At 34.8% G+C, this 22830-nt stretch overlaps 1 protein-coding gene across 1 annotated transcript; it reads right to left on the bottom strand.

Annotated features, from left to right (window-relative positions):
• Nucleotides 1-52: 52 nt before the first annotated feature.
• Nucleotides 53-22800, bottom strand: LOC144446611 (ubiquitin domain-containing protein 2-like). Its single transcript, XM_078136415.1, has 3 exons — nt 22614-22800; nt 4789-5025; nt 53-4281 (listed from the first exon to the last, which is right to left on the bottom strand). The coding sequence occupies exons 1-3, from the start codon at nt 22690-22692 to the stop codon at nt 3893-3895; spliced, it is 705 nt and encodes a 234-aa protein (XP_077992541.1). The 5' UTR covers nt 22693-22800; the 3' UTR covers nt 53-3892.
• Nucleotides 22801-22830: the final 30 nt, after the last annotated feature.

The raw sequence follows: 22830 nt of genomic DNA, 5'->3' as shown, positions 1-22830 counted from the left end.
CTCTACCCCCCCCCCCCCCCCCCCAACACCCTACCCACCCATTCCATCCCTGGCAGGCATCCATTGTATTGTCTTCAATGTAATAATTTTATTACAAAAACCACATAAGTATAGCCAACATCAGAAATAAGACAATTACTGAAAAATATGCATTGGTCCTCATTCTATATAACTGCTTTGTAAAAAGTTGACAAAACACAGAAACTGTATATTTTTTGTATTAAATCTTCACATGTACACATTTAATAAACTGAGTCTTTTGAATCTCATAAGTTTTTTGTCTTTTAAATTAAAAAAATAATCTTAAAAGCACTGGAAGCATATAGCTTCCTCCTTACACACTGCAACCATGTTACATGCTTAAAAAGCAGAGATTTGTATTTTGATGCTGACTACATGGCATAGTAACATTGCACTACTTTGAATATTACAAATACTTGTTTACACACACAAAAAAAACAATAAACAAAAGAATCTGAAGGTTAGTTCTACATCATAGAGGGCGCTATTTGGCATTCACAATACAATTTTTTGGTACACCTGTAATTCTAGCACATACATGGGTCGCTTTCAGCACAATGTAAAAAATATTTTCTTCATTATTATATTTATTTCATTATCAACCATGTACTTGGTCATTTCCTGCATTTTGAATTCAAAATTGTAGTCATAGCTAGTAAAGAAACACAAGTTTGTATGATGGGTGTTCTCTCTGAAAAATTCTGGAACTGATTTTTTCCCCTTGTTCCTTTGGCATCCATGTTCACCAGTGGTGGCGCACTACAATCACAGCACACCTTAGACTGAATAATTGTTGTGGTGGTGGGTGCTACACACTTGTAGTGAGCCCACAAGTACAAAACCATCAGTCTAAGAGCTGCCCCCACTCACTGAGAGGAGAACACAACCTACCTAAACCCCCAACCCCTAAAATGCATTGCTCATTTATTCACTGGCTCAGCAGTTTTAGATATATTGATATATCAAATGAATTTTACAAAATCAAATCACAGCCTTCATTTTTTACCTTTTTGTAATCTTCTGTCTAATTTATTGTGAAATTAATTCTAATTCTGTTTAATTTTTACTGAGCTAACCCAATATTACCTTATTAGCATACACAGTTGATTGACACTGTAACTGACCAATCAGCAAGCATAACTGGTTTGACATTTGACCCCCACAAAAACACATTATTGTTGTTCACGTTGGAGTCAAACACAACCTGTAAATAATAACATCAACAAGAAAAAGAAAACTATCTATTCCGCTACCACATATTTCAAAAGCCAGGTGGGTATTATTTCATAATATATTTCTATGTATTATTCAAATATTTTTATGATTCTATTGCCTTATAATTCTTTATATTGCCTTCCTGTTAATACAACCATTCAGTATTTGATTAAAGGGGTACAGTCTGTAACTAGAGTACAAATTTCAGCTAAAGTCAGTGAACAATTAATACATACAAAATACACACTAAAACTTACTTAGGGATAAATCCTTGTTTTACATAATATGATAGGGGTAGTTGAATATGCACAACGAGGCTGGGTAATCAATACTAATATTTTGGTAACCAAAAACTTTGTCATATTGTCGTTTTGGATCATATTTAAAATGTGTAAGAGCCATACCAGTAACTTGACATACTCCACAACAAGTTCTTGGAGTTGAAATAACATAAGGACATTTCAAAATACCACAAAAATAACCATTAAAAAGTTTCAACATGTGCCCCTTTAACCCAAACATAAGCAACCACCTGAACCCATAAAGTTACAGAATGTGCCCCTTAACCATTACAACTCATTAAATTAAGGAATGTGCCCCTTAACCATTACAACTCATTAAGTTACAGAATGTGTCCCTTTAAAGTAATCATGATGATATAATAGCCTTAGATGTATTGCTGAGGTGTTCAACACTATGCCACATATCTTTCTAGGTATTCCAAGCCAAGGTTAACATACAAATACATTTAGTTCATTGCCTTCATACACTTGTGAATGCTATACTGTACAACTTTTTATGGATAGAATTCCATCACTTTGAACACTTACAACAGTCTGCCCTCGAACAATGACAAATTTGTTGTTGTTGTTGTTGTTGTTGTTGTTGTGTCAAAATAATCCAAACTACATGTTTTTATGGGAAACACGAAATATTGGTGATTTCACAAGAAATAGTTGAGTGTCCATTTTCAAACGGACATAGAGGGCACACTGTATTTTTTTAAGTACATCGACTTTGGCTTTCATAAAAATCATGTTTGGATGCATTTATGGATCTACTGTTCTTGACATACACACAGCATAGTAAGCCCAAATGCAACCCAAGTTACTGACTAGTCATATTAAACTATACCTGGGGACACTGCCTTTCATTAGGATTAAATTATACAATTATAACATTACTGGAATCATATAACATTACAGAAATTCAAAACATTTATGATCATCAAATGTAGAAATAGAAATATTATATTTCAATCCTTGCTTTGAGAGGCAACTTTCACGATGAGTACATATCATGGGTTTGTAGCCCATACATTAAATATAGCTGTTGTCTATCAAAAAGGGCGCCCTCTATACTGTTACAATGCTGTTATAACATCTATGTGACCATTTGTGAATACAACAATATCTCTGTGTGTGCCTATGTTTTAGGAACCTTACCAGCAGGTAAACACAGGCATGATGAAAACAGAAACATCTCACACAACTCGTGCTCTTTCATTTGTTATCGCCTTGCAAGCAAGCAACCAAGTTAGGCTTTTCCACATAGATAGACTTGCTGATATTCTACAGATACTTTGTAAATATAAGAAGAGAAAACTGATTTATTGAATGGTTACCCATAAACTCGGTTTGTAGCTGATTGTCACCAATGAAACAAAAGAAATGTTTTCCCTCCAGTTGACACAAATCATCAGCAGGAGACAAAAACTGTAAGACTTACTTTACACAATACATCTATACAACATACAGGCAGCTCTCTCTGTCAGCGTGACATATATTGTTATATCCACTGGGTAATATAACTCTCCTACTGGTAGATATATCAATTATCAACCTGTGGATAAGTCAATTTATCCCCTGCATCTCCAAGTCAGAATGTCATATATTATCATATCCACTAGGTAATATGACTCTCCTACTCACAGATATATCAATTTATTGACCTGTAGATAAGTCAACTTATCCCCTTGTGGTTATGTAAATCTACCAACTAGAGAGATAATAGTAAATGTATCAATTATTCACTTGGAAATATACAAATTTATTTGAAGGTTGATTGACCAAACCTGTGGTATATATAACTTAATATAAAGATTGACATAGTAAACTGGGAGGTAATCTATTTACCCACCTGTAGCTATGTTATGTTATCCCCTGGGAGATATATCAACTTATTCACAGGGAGATAAATAATTTTATCCCACGGTATTTATATCATTTTGTTCATTGAGCTATCCATGTATTCAAAGGTATATATACTATCACATTATCTACTTGGATATATAACACTTCCTGTGATGGTAGATTCACCTATGTATCTTCAGACGATATATCAATTCATCCACTTGGAGAGCTATCAAATTATTCACAAGTAGATATATAAATTTATCCACTGGGAGGTATATCATCCTCATACGAGAGTAGTCACCAATGTATCTTCTGGGTGATATATAAATTTATCCACTTTGTGAGCTATTAATTTATTCCAGGGTAGATATATCAATTTATTTTCTGGTATAAATACATATCTATCCATTCAATATCCACTGGAAGATATGGTAATGTAATATTGACTAAAAGATAGCAATTATCCACTGGACCATTGAGGGGGATATCATATATATTCACCTGAAAATTGAGAGATATTATCAATTATCCACTGGAGTAGGATTTGTAGGGGCTACTACAACTTGAACTATAAATCCCTTAGGAATCTTGGCTTCTTCTATTTTGGTTTTGTCATTAAGTAGTCGCCCTGAGAAGAACCATCTCTGGCGTGACGGTTCAATACCTTCTTCTGCCTGAATCCTTCGTTTCACTTGTTGAACAGTTTCAGTGCTTCGGACTGGCATTTTCATGTCCTTGCCAGTGGATAGACGTAGTTTTATAATGGTTTCTACACCACCTGCACTGGCTGGCTCAAGGTCCGCGGCATCGGACTCACTGGTTTCTTCAATCATGTTGATTGGTGGACTCAGACAATATACTGGTAGTGTGTAACGATTTCCAAGTTCATCATAACAGTCTTCCAAAGTGCCTGAAGGAAATAACAACATAGACATGGTAGTGTGTTTTAGGATTGTGGAAAGGAAAATGAAAAATTTAGCAGTCAAGAACAACTAATATCTTGATAACAATACTTAAACTGTAACTTTACATTTACAGCAATAAAGTGATTGAGTCAATGAATTCACAATTCATTGGCTCAATCACTTTATTGCTGTAAATGTAAAGCATGACGAAGACTAGCGTATAGGCTTAAATCAGTGGTACAAATATTGATATGAATTGTAGCACACCACACAACGTGGCAAAATTATGAATAACTTTGAGCTCCAACATGATTGTCATCAAAGTCCTGCATTCAAGATTGTCAAAATTCCTTTTATAAGAAGAAAGGCAAGCTAAGATATTGAATAGATTTCAAATATTCTTTCAGACTCAATAGCAGTTTATCGCATACCTCCAGGCATGCTAAGATGTAGGTCACAAAGAGGTCATGAAAGTGGCTAATTATCCAGAGAGTGTAAAACTGTCTCCTTACCATTAGGACATGTAATATTTGCGCCATCAATTATAGCCTGTGCTAAGGCATGATCTCCTCCTTCTAAAGCTTGGGCAGCAGCTTTCAAAGCATCCCAGATTTCTTTCCTTCCTTCAAATGCTGGTGCTGTGTCCCAAAACTCATCTCTCTTACTTCGTAATTGCCCATCTGTTAGAGGAACATCACTTTTCCATTTCGGTTTCTCTGACTTCAAAGGTTGATTTCTGCCAAGAGGCACTGGAGATGGTAAAATATAATGGCAGGAAATTATTTGGGGAATATCTCTGTATTATTTAGTATTCTTATGACTCCAGGAACAGTACAGGTAGACAATGTACATTTTGTATATGCAGAATACTGTAAAGAAATCGTCATAGTTATTATAATGCCATCAAACGTTCATTCAATTGAAACTTTCTAACGTTTTTTTGTACATGTAGATGAAGTAAAATTAGATGTCATCCTTCAGCCAACAAAAGTAAGCGTGACCTTAGGGGACCTTGTCAGTAAAAGTCAAAGGTGGGTAGTGACAAAACCCCTTAGGTCATAAGTATTTGCCAACTGAATGAAGAAAAATATTGGAGAATAATGAGTTATGAAACATTGTGAAAAATAATGTCTCTATTTCAATTGTCTCACACATTCCAAGCATAACAGGACCAATGATACAGATGCCTACTATTGTGACATAATGCTATCATAACCAGGATATAAATCCTCTATTTTTGGTTCAAGTGCAGACAATTTTGCTTTGACATAATATAAATTATAATGTCTATGTGAATGGCAAAATGGACACTAGATTGAATGTGTGATTATAAAGGGGAAGAAAGACAAGGCTGATTATCTTGGCCAAATTTTCTGTAAGCTTATATAGGGACCAAGAAAAGTCACATGACCTCTTGAAAATAGAGCTGTAAAAATTGGAAAATCTGGAGGCCTTCTTTACATTGAGTGAGGCACTCTGAGAAAAGAACAAAATAAGGAGCGTCATACATGTACATCTTGAAAACAATAGCCTCACCATCATTTGGGCAATGGTACTACTGTATTACTGCCTCTGTATTATGTATTATTAGTATTGTATGGTGTCAGCTTTGTCAACACGTTTGTAATACTATAACATGCACACGCATTATATATCATATATGGTTAAATATACACCATTATGTAAAGACTGAGAAAAAAATAATACAATCCGGACATCAATGAATAATTGATTTCCTTGTTGCATCAAAGACATCCATTAGATCATCAGGGATAAGAGTTGAGGAAAGTAATGATATTGAATTTTCTACAAAACGTAAATAACAGAACACCACTCAGTAGTAAAGTTCAAAGGCCAAGACGCTGCCTGAGCTTTTAGAACACATAACGTGAGACTAGATGCTAAGCTAATTCAATATTCTATAGACATCAGACTTTCTCTATAATTTAGTCATTTTTATGGACATCAGCAACGCAATCTGTCATATTCTTTGTATTCCCGTAAGGGTTGGCCAAATGATGAAGACATCACTTAATATAGACTTAGGAAGGTCATTTGGACACCTACATTGGAGTCATTTGAATTCAAGATGAGCACAAACAGACATTAAGACAAGTGTCATGTACTACAGTGTGTATACTGAATGCCAATAGAGTAGTGTTCAATTCAATTAATTAGAATAATTTACTTCAATGTTTAATCCAGACACACCGTTTATAATCAAAATACACCACTTGTCTTATCACAGTAGTCTGAATATTAAAACCACATAAAACCGTGTATCAGTGTTTTTTAGTAAGTAGGTAAATTCTACCAGAGTTTATACATACATTGTGTATGTAGTCTACTGGGATTCTTTACATATTACTGTCACAAGTTATATGTACATTAAAAATCAACTTTATAAATACAAAATGTATTGAAAATAAAAAATGTCTAGATATTTGGATGGCCTGCATACAATGTATACTCTGTACAATATAATAGCACTCCCCCCCCCCCCCAACAGTGTCTAATATGAGAAAATGAACAAGGTGAAGCTGCAATGCATACATTATAAAGTTATGATACAAAATCTTTGCCATTTGGTCAAAGTTGATAAGGTAATGAAATACATGTAGAACCCCCTGGATGCTGAGATTCATGAACCTGCAGGTTGTCTTTTAGTATGTGTTGTTGTTTTATTTAGTATTACCTTCATTTTGTATACATACTGACTTCTAACCTGATGTTTTCACAATGGTTGTTTTATGTATGACTAAAAGTACTTCTATTCTAACAGGTTTTGGTAATCATAGGAGATAAATCATATTTTTATATGAAATACGAGCTGTTATTAACAACAGAGTTGACATTTTATAATGTTGCATGTAATTTCTGTCTGATCTTCACCCCTGTTTTGATACATTCTGTCTACATGATTTATGTCACTAAGAGCATTTGTGAGAATTAGAGTACAGATTAAAACCTACTTTTGCAACAAAATGCCGACTTGTTCATTTTAAGGTATTGATGGCTTTCATGGTCAGGAGGTTACCCAGCAAACAGCGAACTCAGATGTCATTTGGTTCCATACCAACATGCTGTTTATGAATGCAAATACGGATAAATGATGCTTTATGATGTCATTGTAACTGTAAACTGACAGGGTAGTGAAATGGACAACAAGCTGCTCATGTTTATGACTTACATTGTAATACATTTGATAATGTCATACTTATATTGATCCTATGCTTTATTTCCGGAGTCATCGGTAACCTGAAGGTGTCATAAACAAATGCCCACTGACTTTCCTTATTTGATGTATCACATGAGCTCAGAGAGTTCTCTGATTCAATGTATATATAATCCTGTTCGAAGGTTTTGGAGTCCTTGTAATGAAACAAGGGAATCTGATAAAACTTGCATAGATTTCCATACCTTCTACCATAATTTTGGTGGGACCCTAGTAATGGGGGGGGGGGGGGGGGGAGAGTAGCTGTTCTAGCAGTAAGAAACAGTCTCCTAAATGCAAGTACACAGTAGGTGTGTCATGACATACAGTAACTGAAAGCTGCTTTTCTCTATGTAAAAGTTTTAATGGCCATAAAAAAAAGTGGGCTACAGAACATATTCAATTAAAAGCCAATTAAAAGGTTTATAAATACAGATTCAGTACATTTTCAATAAAGTAATATTAAGACTAATGGGATATTCAGAAAAGAACATACATGATTTTGATTACTGTTCTTAATAATTTTTTTCAATCAATTCGATCAGTTTTACCTACTTAAAAAACAAGTGCACAATTTATATATATGGCTGCTATGTGTATAAACAGAGTGGATGCATGATGACAGTGAGTTTATGACACACCTGTCTATCTGTCTGTCTGTCATTATGTATGCAGATAAGGCAACAACACTAAATCGATAATCTGTCTGTTGTTCAGTAAGCTCATAACATGATAAGGCTATCAGTCTCTCAGCCAGGCCAGAATGTCTCTCTGTCATTATACACGTATGTACAAATGTATGTAAGTTTCAGTTTGCAGATATAAAAAGTCAGTCATGATGGCATGAAATACTTTTAGTACTATGATGGCAAGGTTTGATAGTGTATTCCTGACAATGTCATATATTTACTCTTATAATACACCATGTAAATTTGGATATACACATATATGTACCAAGGGAAAGCATGACAGAATCAACTGCCATATTCTTGAAGCTGTACACTTTATACAAGTACTTGTTTGATATGGATTTGTCACTACATACACGTATTGTAACTATTTAGCATAACTACTGAGTACTCATTGGTTCTGCACTGTGAGAAACCATCTTGTTTTACAAGGCAATGATAACTATACATTTGCTAACAGAAAGCTTTACTTGTACTCTGTTTATGATGTATCCCCATTAATACATACATCACAAAAATTGCACCCCAATATCAAATATGGCATCAAATGTGTACAAATAACACGTTACCGAGAACGCTGGTATTTAGCATTAGTACTCATTGGTTCTGTGACTCCACTGAGTCTGCTCGTTCACTTTTCACTGGATAGTATTGTGGACTCACAGATCAGGCAAGTACACAGAGTAAAATACACATCACAAGTAATGTAGTACACTTGTATGCAAAATTAACAGTAGACGAGGAGGCATCAATATGAATTGTGATGTCAACTAAACAATCTTTCACAAGATTTCTTATGATTGACTCAATTTCTGGTCATTTTTTCAAGTACATACTGTGAACAAAATAGATGCATGAATGATGGGAGAATAGTAATGGTTTGTCTGTGTTTGTGTGTGTGTATATATATGTGTGTGTGTGTGTGTGTGTATGTGTGTGTGTGTGTGTGAGAGAGAGAGAGAAAGAGAGAGAAAAAAAACAGAGACAGAGACAGACAGACAGACAGACAGACAGACAGACAGAATGAGACAGAGAAGGGATAAGACAGAGAGATGCAAAAATGTACTGAGATAGAAACAAAGACAGACACAGGCACAGATAGACAGAGAGGCACAGAGGCAGACAGACGGACAGACAGACAGAGAGAGAGACGGACAGACGGACAGATGGATGGACGGCTAGACGGACAGACAGACAGACAGACTGACTGAGAAAATAAAATGAGTGTTCCTCCCTTGTCTGTATACCTAAAGGCTATAAGTCATTAAATTTTGAGGCATGATTTTTCAAAGTCTCTAATGAATAGAGATTTTTTTATATTTTCGTTATCAGGTGATATCATTGGTTATAACATGATAAGGTTGACATTTCAAATCTAGGACCTGTGACCTGTGTTAGTAGTATGTCAAGGGAAAGCTAATGCTCCACTGGTATCAAAGACATATACAATCTACATTGTCTGCAATCAATGACTCTTCTACTTCCTGTCTTTAATTTTCATTCAAATATTTCCTCCAAAAATTGCACATGTCGTATAAAAAACCATCTTTTCTGTAACTCATTATAATTTTCACATTAACTGCAATGGAATGATGCTTTTATAATTCTGATGTCAGACATTTGGAAAATGATGATCATCACACCCAAGTCCAAGTTTAGTAGTTTTTACTGACTTCAGTAAGAACATTTTTCTTATATCATTTACATCAAGGTACAACGGTCACACACTATATGGTGCTTGTGAGAGTTACATTTGATAATGTGAGATTGGAAAATTCCTTTCCTTTCAAGATTCATTCTTGTAATACCAAAAGAAACCTACACTGTAGTCTGATAATATCAAGAGTTTTTACATAGGGTCTAACAATAACACTAAGGACCTAACCGAGTGAAACTGAGTTTCCAATACAGTGTACCATAATTATGTCTGGGAATCCAAGTAAAATGACTGCGCAACACAGGCATATTTTATCTACTGTACTTGTACCACTCTTAACTGACCGAATCACTAAATCTTAATGATCTCAATATGACTTTGTTGACCAGTGGCTAAGGTTGTACATTGATAGTACTGGTACATGTACCTGACCATGGGATTATGCATACATACAAAATGTATACATTGAGAGTTTACAAAATTCATATTTGGACCAGGTAAGTATATAATATATTTTCTGCAACATGGTGGTGAAACAATATCATTTCAGCTTATTTTCCCTGAAATTGGTGATACAGTCTGAACTATTAAGGTGAAACACTCTTTAACCAACAGTAGCATCACCGATCCATGTACTCTATTTTCAACTTTGGATTTTTTTGTTAATCAATAAATGTCATGTGAATATCATAAAAGTATATAATAAATTACCTATAAATGTATACATTTACACAATAAGGGAAATTACTGAATCACTATGAGATTGTTTTCTTTGTTGCTACGACAACATAAAGATATGTAATAATACATTTACTAGTAACTAAACAGGGAAGTAGAAATCAATACATTACTCACTGTTTAATTCCTGTCTGCGTGACAGATTTGTAATATCTTATTTATATCTGTGTTGTAGCAACCCTGCCTGTAGTTTGTTTCTCTGTCTATGTTCCAATCAATCCAATGTAATGTCAATTAATATAGTGTAAACCCATTAGTGAGTCTGACTAGATTCTGTTCAATGAAACTTTGCTGTTTACTCTATTCATTTCTACACATGTAATAATTTTTTTGTTGCAAAATAATTTGATCTACAATCATGTAAAGCCTTTGATTGATATTGCTAATTTTTGAATTTTTGGATGACATGGATGTGGCAGATAACGAACAAGCAGGCAGATAGATCAATACAAGTTAATGGAAAATTAAAAGTCTTAAAAAAATTAAGTAGTTACACACTTTTAACTAACTAACTAAGTTGGATTTTTTCATCCTGGTTTCAACCTAGACCCTGCCCCTCCCCAACTATCACATAATTGAAATACAATAATACCACACACATGCCATGTTGAACACATTCAAACATAAACTATGGGTTTAATACCTGGGTGCTCTGTGTCACAACTTGCATGTACATCACTGGTTCTGTGGTACTCAAAATATGAATCAAAGCATTCTAAATCAGTTTTATGTTTCCCCATTTTTTCATAAATTATGCTTGAAGACACCAAAAATAATCATTTTTTCCAGTTCATTCAGCCGGAAAATACTCATAGTCTAAGGATTTTGTCCCTACTTGTCTGGTGATCCTTAAAGCACTCATATTTTCCTTGGCTGACATTACAATTCATTTGAACTTTTTATACTAACAGATAAGGACCATATTACTTGTTACTTTTGCACTCCAACAGTATACTAACAGGTGATCTAACAAGTATCCTACACTGTGATTCAATACTGAAAAAATTATCAAATCAGTAGAATAATCATCTCCCGTATAGATGACAGTTTAAATACACACATTGTGGATGTTTTGCAGTAGAACATTATCACTGTTACTTTAATGTTGTCTTGTAAGCATGCTTATCAATATAGAGCAACCCAAGATAAGGAAGTTGATGTCAAGTCAGGAGGTTGACCTCAATAGCTCTCACTGGAACTATGATAATCTCAGTATAAAATTCAACTGATTTTTCTACAAATGTAGGTCCATTTAATTGACGGTAGTTGTATATATATATACATACATCTATGGCAAGATTTACTTCTGAAGGTTACTAAAATAACACATCTTCAGTAAATAAATAACAAAATATAAAATATTCACCATTTGCAATAACACACTGTGTGTGTCATATAAGAAGAATGACAGGACAGGCTGCATGATTTCCTAGTAATAATGAACAATAGTAGACAGTTGCGATTCTTTCAGTATTTCTGCACACGCATGTAATTCTTACTATTCACAGTTGTCATTCACTTTAATAAAATCTGAATCATGATTTACACAGTCATTGTACTTTCACCTTCAACAACAACTCTTCACTCAAAATGGTGGGTTATTTTACAACATTTCAGAGACTGTTATTACCATACTTTGAGCTGAAGGAATGCCTTCATGATAATATCATAGATACATGTAGAATCTCAGTGACAAGTTATATGAACTACAAGTGTACAGCTACACTAATGTATACATGTATTCTTGTTTTCTGCAAACACTCAGAAATGACCTCATTCCAGTGTTCCCTCTAATGATAGCCAAATTTTGTTGTTGTGAGTCAAAATGAGAAAAACTGGGATTTCTTGTGAGTTACCACATAGTAAGAGATAGGGGAACACCAAATTTTGGTGGGTCACTAGAAATTGTGTGCATCAGTGGCACGTCAAACTGGCTTTAATAGAAAACACACTGCCTCATTCCAAGCTACAGTATTACATCCGTTACTTTGCAATAAATATAATAATGATCTATAACCATGTGTGTTACCGCATTGTTGCTACTAGACAGCCAAAAGAATTCTACCTTTTATTCCTACATTGAATAATCAACGCCCCTACATCCTTGTTTTACAGCTTCAATACTTTCAAGACTGTCAAGACTACATACATGTGTATCAAAATCAGATACAAATACTGTGTTCTTCACTCCATATAACAACACATGCCACCTGTAGCAGTGGATTTCAATCACAACATCTTCCCTGAAAGTAGATAAAATCATCCCCTAGGCTTTTTACCAGGGTTCTCCTATGACAATGAGAACACTGTATGACATGTACTAGAAAACTGCATCAATCTTAACAGTTCCAACTCACATGTTTAATACTGAGGTTCAGCACTTAACAAAATATTGCAACTAAAGTTTGTCATGATCACAATTTTTAGTTACGATATTAAGGTAATGATACATGAGAATGTCAAAAGTCATATTCATTATATAGTTCGTATAGTCAGAACTCTCCAGGGAAGAGGCCTTTGATTTTTGCTGAGAGCGTGTTATAGCATATGGCTAATATTTCAGAATAAAGACACATCCTTTGTACATATTGTTATGTCTGACTTATATCATATCAAATTTATGAAGTATGGTCCCAGGGTCTGGGCTTACAGTTACATATGTATCTAGTCTAGTTGTATAATAATACCCTTGTGTTCATTTATTGTACTCTACATCATTTTGATCTAAAGAATATTTTTCTTTTATAGTGTGACCTGTCATCAACATCATTATTATTGTACTCATCACCATCACCATCATTATCATCCCACCATCATCATCATCATCATCATCATCATCATCACCATCGTCATCATTATCATTATCACCATCATCCCATTATCATCATCATCATCATCATCATCATCATCATCATTATCACCACCACCCATTCACCACCACCACCACCACCACCACCATCACCATCCCCATCATCACCATCACCACCACCACCACCACCACCACCACTACTACTGTATTCAAGCACAACATTCTACTACATGTATGTTCCACAATGCAGGTCTGAGGCCCAACATGTAAAGTTTCAGTTCCATCTGCTCTATAACAGTATTTATAAATAAGAAATATTCCAATATAACTTTCATCAACACCACTGCCTTTATACATGTACACATATTCCTTGTGTTCTCAAAGAGGATTATAGAAATTAATAACATTATTATATATTGTTATATTTTTGTGTACAGAGTACTGTTTATCTTTACTTTTTCTTCAGATGCAACAGGCTAAAAGCAAACTAATGTTTTTTTTAAAAATTAAATAAACTTAGGGCTGTAAGTAGACTAAGAGATGTGATTCGTTATTACTTGTGTTCTTGTAACTACGCACTAAATTAAGTGGTTAGAGGAGTGTCAACAACATCTAATCGTCAGGCAAAGTTGTAAGTTGTAAGTAAACCCTCATACAATGTACATAAAAAAGACATGTAACACTGAAAATGGTGTTATTCGATAAGATTTCTTCTTTCTTTTATAATTTAGAGCCAAAATCAGAAACATGTTTTTAAAAATTTGTAATGTCTGGATATGATCTTCAGGTATATGTTATTGACATTTGGTATAAATACGACACATTTTATACGCCTAAAATTTTTATCCATTGCAAATTTAGCTTTGTTGAAAATGTTTGTAGGTAAAACACAAACCATCATGATGCCAACCACTGTTTCTTACAGCTACAAAGTGAAGATGATCAAAAGCTACTTGAGTGATGCCTGCAAGGAAGATACTAAAATACTGACAATTTGAAGTAAATCAAGAGCAAAAGAGCCCAGTAAATCGAGCCATTGAGAATTATACATTATGTTCTCTCATGAGAAACACTTTAATAGTAGACTTACAAAGTATGTCGGGGCTACTTATCTGAGACTTACAAAGTACATGTATGTCGGGACTACTTATCTGCAGTAAAAGCAGTAAATCGATTTGATTTTGTATAAAAGCTACATTTACACCTCCTGGTTGAATCTGTCAACAACCTCCTTGTTCAATTTGAGTGTAGACAGCTTTCTGCATCATTTAATACACTTTCCACCCTTGAACTAAATGTATTTCTATGCACTGATGTACCTGTATGATTACTATAGTACTGCACTGATGTACCTGTATGATTACTATAGTACTGCACTGTTCTACATTTGTACATACAATGTACATGTACATACCTGTATCAATATCATTACTACTGCACTGATGTACATTTATACCTACCTGTATCATTACTGCACTGATGTACATTTATACCTACCTGTATCATTACTGCACTGATGTACATTTGTACATACCTGTATCATTACTACTGCACTGATGTACATTTATACCTACCTGTATCATTACTACTGCACTGATGTACATTTGTACATACCTGTATCATTACTATTGCACTGATGTACATTTGTACATACCTGTATCATTACTACTGCACTGATGTACATTTGTACATACCTGTATCATTACTACTGCACTGATGTACATTTGTACATACCTGTATCATTACTACTGCACTGATGTACATTTGTACATACCTGTATCATTACTATTGCACTGATGTACATTTGTATGTGCTGTATACTGCACTGATGTATATTAATGTACATACCTGTATCATTACTACTGCACTGATGTACATTTGTACATACCTGTATCATTATGTATACTGTATTGAAGTAAACACAATATGTACATGTATGTATCTGTACTGTGTATATTTGTACATAGATTTTAAACTGAACTTGCTTAGATCTTAAAGTTCATAAACTCACATTTTGTGTATACTATATAAAAGAAGATTTACAAACCATTCTTAAAACTAGTATATCAAATTAATCATTTATGTAACATAACATGAGTTATTCCTGTATAAATTTATGTATGATCAAATTTTCAAGGTCGTTTGTTCTCATCAATTTCTCCACTTACATTAGTTATAAAAACATTACATGCATCAAATTTATATGTGTGATACGCATGTACTTCGAAACATTTCACAGATAAATGTATTCCTAGTATTTAATTCTAGAACCCTTACTATAGCTGGAACAGGAACCATGTACTTATTATTTCTGTGATTACAAAACAAAATAGACACTAGCCATGCATAAAAGAGTTCATTTGTTTGCTGCCTCCCTAACCTTATCATGTTCATTGTTATCTTGTATGATTAGGCTCCCATTTGCCAAACAAAGTAATGCTGGAGAAACCAGATCACGTCATACATAAACACATCAAGTGTTAAAATGTGATCCACTAAATTTATTAAAATCTATGCTAATTACCTCCCCATCCCTCTTTACTAAGGTATGAAAATCTATGCTAATTATTGCCTCCCCGATCCCTCCTCACCGAGGTTCCAAACAAGGTGTGAAAATCTATGCTAATTACCTCCCCTCCACCCTAGTTATTGAGGTTCCCAACCCTGAGCAAAAACACTGCAAGTTATTCAAACAATATTTCATATTGTTGTGTTAAAATTTCACCGTCATGAAAATTAAACATTCATGTATGATAATAACTATGAAGAAATAAAGAATGTAGTATGACTTTGCAAGTACAAAAATATGGGTGTTCATAGTAGAATACCAAGTTACTGAATGTATAAATTTATTTTGATGGGCAATATCTGATTAACTATCAAACCTTTGTAATTGATTCAGTTGTGATTGCCTTCGCTGGAAGGTTGACTTAGATTTTGGCTAGCATCATGTTATTCCTCTATAGTGAACACACAAATAAATACACCTGCACTAGACCAGCCATAGGCTACCAATATTTATCCAATGTGAATCAAGCTTACTAGTATTTGCACACCAGGTTGTCTACATAGACAGGTTTTAACTACATGATATAAATAGATTAATGTCATCTCATAAACTGTAATACATATTATTACACAAATAAATATTTCTATTATATTAGAATGTACACTCTATCAATGCTATAAATGTCATCTCTATACTTGAGATCATCAACCCTTAATTAACAAGCAGTATGAAAGCAACGCTAAAAATAAATTGTGGCACTTAAACATAATTAATTACTATAATGAATTACTCATCATAGTGGATGTATTTATATATGGCTTCAATTAACCCAACTCAAATCACAGAAAACTTAACATGTTAATAGTGGGCTTTTCACCTGGACACCAAATATTGTTTATGTACTATATGTACCTAGTACCGACTATGACTCACGGGTGGCCACCTTGTTTGTGACCCTTTGTGTTACTGCTTTATACATCAGATTATCTATAAGCCTAGCCAGTTTACAGCGCTGAATGGCAGACTTCGATAACTCTCATTATCAGCAGTATTGGAGCAACAGTGTCCTAACAGGCTTCTATAAGCCATGAACTGCTACCAATACTAAAATATTGTAGTCTTTTGTACATGAAGTTTACCTTTTGGTTTCGAGATAATTTTATAGGGTGGAAATGACATGATTTCAGCAACACTCACAAACCCATAATGTGCACTTTCAGTCAATGTGAGGTGCCACTAATGCACGGCAATTTCTTGTGATGCACCAATATTGGGTGTTTCCATATCCCTTTAGCCTAGAGTCACCTCATGTTGGGATTTTAGCTATCACCCTCACTGCTACATAGTGGTGAGGGGGTAATAGGCAAATTCCCCACATGAGTTGACTCTCGTACTAACATCCCTTATCATGTGGTGAATCACAAGAAATCCTAGTTTTTATCATTCTGACACAATTTTGTTCTTTTTATTAAAGGATACGCTTAGTGTTCTACACATTGGATAGGCTAATAGTATACACCCCTAACTGCCATGTGTCACTCACAAAATCACGATGACTGGTAAGGCTGTGTCAATCAGTCATACATGTGCCAAGTCCTGTTTGCAGACGTGATTCTGACAATATCCCTAAACATCAAAGGGGACATTGTCAGAATCAAGGCTTGTACACCATCTGCAAACAGGACTAACATGTACCTTTATCATAAGATAACTGTGACTTTAGGGATATCCTTGATCAATGGACCTATTATAGGTAAGTTAACAATGATTGTGCCCTCAGATGCTATGTAAACAATTCTGAGATTTGTGTTTGTAGGAGGCAGCCCATAGATTTGGCTATCCGACTTGAAAATGTCATTCACCATAATATTATGTCAAGCCAGAATGTAAAGTAAGATAGCTAAGTCTCTGGGCTATAAACTCATCACATCACTCCAGTACCACACTGACATGTGTGATAACTGCAAGGTGTTTTGCACAGTATACAGCAGAAGCAGAAACAGAAGCTAGTATCTTGTCAGATAGCCAAGTCTCTGGGCTATACTGTCAAGCCAGTATGTCAAGTCTGATAGCCAAATCTCTGAGCTATACTGTCAGGCCAAGTCTCTGGGCTATACTGTCAGGCCAGTATGTCAAATCAGATAGCCAGGTCTCTGGGCTATACTGTCAAGCCAGTATGTCAAATCAGATAGCCAAGTCTCTGGGCTATACTGTCAAGCCAGTATGTCAAATCAGATAGCCAAGTCTCTGGGCTATACTGTCAAACCAGCATGTCAAGTCAGATAGCCAAGTCTATGGGCTATACTGTCAAGCCAGTATGTCAAATCAGATAGGCAAGTCTCTGGGCTATACTGTCAAGACAGTATGTCAAGTCAGATAGGCAAGTCTATGGGCTATACTGTCAGGCCAAGTCTCTGGGCTATACTGTCAGGCCAGTATGTCAAGTCTGATAGCCAAGTCTATGGGCTATACTGTCAGGCCAGTATGTCAAATCGATAGCCAAGTCTATGGGCTATACTGTCAGGCCAAGTCTCTGGGCTATACTGTCAGGCCAGTATATCAAGTCAGATAGGCAAGTCTCTGGGCTATACTGTCAAGACAGTATGTCAAGTCAGATAGCTAAATCTCTGGGCTATACTGTCAAACCAGTATGTCAAGTCAGATAGCCAAGTCTCTGGGCTATACTGTCAAGCCAGTATGTCAAGTCTATGGGCTATACAGTCAAACCAGTAAGTCGTCAGATAGCCAAGTCTCTGGGCTGGGTATGATGAGGTTGTAATTTTTTTGAAGTATGATTGATACTATGACAGTTACCTATACATTTACTAGTTACACGAACATTTTGAGGAAAAATGTCAAAAAAGGTTCGGTCTGACCAATTTTATCTTATCTTTTTGTCTACTTTAATCCACATTTTCTGGACATTTCAATTAAATCATCTATGATATTTGATTTTTTTAAATATACAGTCAACATGAAATTAGCCAAAAAGGAAAGCAAAATATTGAACAGTGAAAATCATTGAAAAAGAGGTTCTATCCTGAGTTCTCTGTAGACAGTACATTTACATAACAATAGCTTCCTTTTTTATGTTAATTAATATATATTGTTATAAATCGTACCCACTACTCTATAAAGGTCGAGGGAAAGCCCTCTCACTGCATGACTACTAATATCAACAAAAGTGTATTACCCTACAGATGTACTACAACTGCATGTCAATGACTTCTATGTATGTGTACAAATTTAGTTTCCAGATAGATTGTATTCTCATCAAATACTTTCATGGTTTCCATGCAAAATGACATAGTTAGTCATTTTTGTAGTTTCTGTTGTCTTCTTTTCAAAGATTTCATAAGATTTTTAAAGCCAATTTTTATTTATAAAGTTGTGTGTATCTTTTCAATGTTCATCTATCTTTGTATATTTTTGATATATAAATGTATTAGTTATGTCCAAGGTTCAAACAGTCAACGTTGGACATATAGTTGCCTTCAACCCCATCCTCACCCTATACCCACTCTGAACTTAACTATGTTTTATACAGACTAAAAGATGCTCTTTATTGAAAACATTATTATATTTTTAATAATGAGTATTTTTCTTGTGTGTAGTTGAAAAAAGTCCAGAATATTAAGTATTTGAGCAATGTATAGTTGAAGTATATGACAGTCGTGGACAATACCAACATGCAAGGTTCATATACATAAAAAAACAATACAGAAATATCAAGGCTTTTATAAAGTGGTCAATATATTTTTCAACAGATTCTGACATACTGGGTGTATCACCCAGAATGAAGATACCATAATTTACTTTTGTAACTTTAGGTTTTACAACATCACTTTGTGATTATAGATTTACATAATCTAAAGACACAGAGTTCAAATCTCAGAAAATCTTCATTGTCGAAAGTAGAAATGTTTTCATCAAGTGACAACTGAATTTGGTCTCAGGAATTTAGGTAGATTTACCTATTTAATGCTCTTGACAATAACTGTTAATAAAATGAATAATGCTATGCAGTGTGCCCTCTAAGCCAATTTGACGTGTCACTGACACATACAATTTCTATTGACACACCAAAATTTGGTGTTTCACTATCTTTTACTATGTGGTGACTCACAAGAAATGCCATTTTTTTCTCATTTTGACTCACAACAACAAAATTTAGCTATCATTAGAGGGCACACTGATGCTATGCATTATCAAACATCACTGACACCCCCCTCCTCCGGTAGAGTTTACATCTTGTCTATGATTTTACCCACTTATCACTCTAACTAACTAACAAACTATGTATTTATTTTTATTGTGCACTGTCAAACATGACAGGAAGCTTCCTTACAAAAAATATATGAAGAGAGGTACAGCAGGATATAACCACCCAAGAGAAAATGAAATCACTGTAGGGTCTTCTTCATTTTAGGGCTTCACTGATTGCATGTATCATATTTGTTGCTGGCTATATTTACTTGAAAGGAATTAGAGGAGATATCTACACGTCCCTGTACCTTATCTGATACTACTAGTATTTTGTCATTAATCCTGAGTTCACAGATGTTCTTGACCAGCATTACTTTGGTATTCCAAGTCTTTTCTAGAACAGTACTGAATTGTTGTATACAGGAATCATATAAAACATGTATAATTTGGATTTCTACTGGAGTAATAAAAAAAAATGTAGGAAAATCAAAATATTTTTTTAAACTCTGTCTTCTTTGGGAGAGGTGTTTTCTTGGAATTGAGCTGAAAAAATACCTGTACATTAAATTGTATCATGTTGTATTTGAAATATGACATCTACATATGTAGTATTAATTATTATAGTATCAACTCAATCTGTTGTTATTCAAGCATGCTTTTCAGGCATGTTAATATTTTTGAATTTTGAAGTATTTATGATGAAAACTGAAACTGGGGAAAGTATGTAGGATATCTAAAAGAAATTACTCAACAAAGTGTGTGTGTCTGTGTGTGTGTGTGTGTGTCTGTCTGTCTGTCTGTCTGTATGTCTGTCTGTCTGTCTGTGTGTGTGAGTGTGTGTGTGTGTGTGTGTGTGTGTGTGTGTGTGTGTGTGTGTGTGTGTGTGTGTGTGTTTGTGTGTGTGTGTGTGCACATTGAAAGGATGTACAAGTACTTTTGCTTTAATTTACACCACTGGTCAGTCACAACTGTACCAATCAGTATGAACAGATTTGATCAGTTTACTACAGTACAACCAATCAGGACTGAGTAACTGGTGCATGTTCAGTTCAAATACGTATATGAACTTTCAAGGTGCAGTTTACCTATCAATGATGAAATTTCATTGAAATGAACCGATATCTTGAATTCTTGGACAAAATGTCTGAATATTGAACATGTCTTATATATAAATCATAACTCATAACTTATACATAAATCAACTACTGTATATTTTACACACATCTGCTACTGCGGTAATCAATCAGTCCATCTCTGCTTGATTTTTTCGCTCAAGTTTGGAATAGATTACTGTTCTCTCTGAGATGCTGGTATAGTCCATTAACGTTTTGCTAAGACTTCGGTAACAGAGAGGGTCAAATCAGGTAAAAGTGATTTAAATATTGTAAGTCTCCCACTGTACTATAATTTGGTTTTAGAAAGACTGGTGAAGTGCCTGGGAACTCACTTAGCAAAAACACTTGTCTAGATACATCATACTAAACTGTAACAGATGGGTGCTACAGCTCTTGGGCTGTTATAGTAGCCTGTGTCTATTTTAGGCAGTAACAGTGGAATAAGTGAACAAACTGGTAAATAAAAACTATGAGTGCTTTCCAAGCTTGCCAATTTGTGTTATTATACCAAACTAGCTCATCACATAGATTTTACGCATCTTCTTCTTTCCTGTTACCATGGTTTCAAACATGGGATAGACTGTCAATGTCTGATACTGATAGCTGTCACCTCAACATATTTTCAATGTTTTGCTTAAATACCCATTGATGTCTTCTCAAGAATTATAAATTTGACATGCTTGCTGGATATTGTCAGTTTAATTATTGGCATAAGCATGACAAATTTACAATTCCTACTTCAGTGCCACTCACATAATCTACACACTGATTTTTTTGCAAAGTTTTCTAATTGCACCCATTAGATTCAATATTCCATGGGTCAAAATACACTTTAGAAATGTATCTTAATACAGGAATCACCTTCAATCTCCATCAGAGCATGGCTGCTCAGACAGACAGACAGCGATTAGTGACATTTACAAATACAGGATTATGTAACACAAATAAACCTCTCATTAGCAACAATAACATCGAATCGAACCTTTTATAAAAACAGATTCTCACTTTGTTCATTCTGATCATGTTGTACCTTTGGACATCATCAAAGTCTGTCTGAAGTTTTAACAATATATACTCCTGATCCGATGATTGGATCGATCACATGCGTAACCAGCATGTGTACTGGATTGGAACCGTTCAACTGTCTATGTACTATTATTATACAACTAAATCTACAAACTTCTGCATTCCACAATACGATCATATAACTATGTAAGTATTCAATTTCGTCATACAAGAAATGGCGAAGGAAAAAGTACCTTAACGACAGATTGTCAAACAGTACTGTAGGAACTTTTTCTATTTTTTAAATGCCGAACAATACCCTGATCAAAATATGTGTTGATGCGGAAACAAAACAGGCATCTGGACGAAGTGTATGTGAGAAGAGGATTTCTTACTTGATCCTGCGACGGCATTATCACTAGAATCAACTCCGCCGTCGCTTCGATCCTGCGATGAGCTTACGCACCCTCCCATGGTGGTTCAGGGTGGTCACCTTGAAAAAAACCCGCGACTTTTCTTATTATTATGTATCATCCATCCACGGTGACAGTGCAGTGTACGTAAATGCCGACGAAAGGTGTCCTCTGGCCACCGAATGACGTCACAACTAAA

This window comes from Glandiceps talaboti, chromosome 15 (assembly GCF_964340395.1).
Source record: "Glandiceps talaboti chromosome 15, keGlaTala1.1, whole genome shotgun sequence".
NCBI classification, from domain to species: Eukaryota; Metazoa; Hemichordata; class Enteropneusta; family Spengelidae; genus Glandiceps; species Glandiceps talaboti.
Note: the sequence above shows the minus strand (reverse complement) of the source record. Positions and strands in the feature narration are given on the sequence as shown.

What these genes read in the sequence shown, in the direction of transcription:
- LOC144446611 (XM_078136415.1), bottom strand. Translation starts at nt 22,692, where the DNA reads ATGGGAGGGTGCGTAAGCTCATCGCAGGATCGAAGCGACGGCGGAGTT. An exon ending in TAATGCCGTCGCAGGATCAA is followed by an intron (nt 5,026 to 22,613) that starts GTAAGAAATCCT and finishes TACCATCTCCAG; the next exon opens with TGCCTCTTGGCAGAAATCAA. An exon ending in AAATATTACATGTCCTAATG is followed by an intron (nt 4,282 to 4,788) that starts GTAAGGAGACAG and finishes TATTTCCTTCAG; the next exon opens with GCACTTTGGAAGACTGTTAT.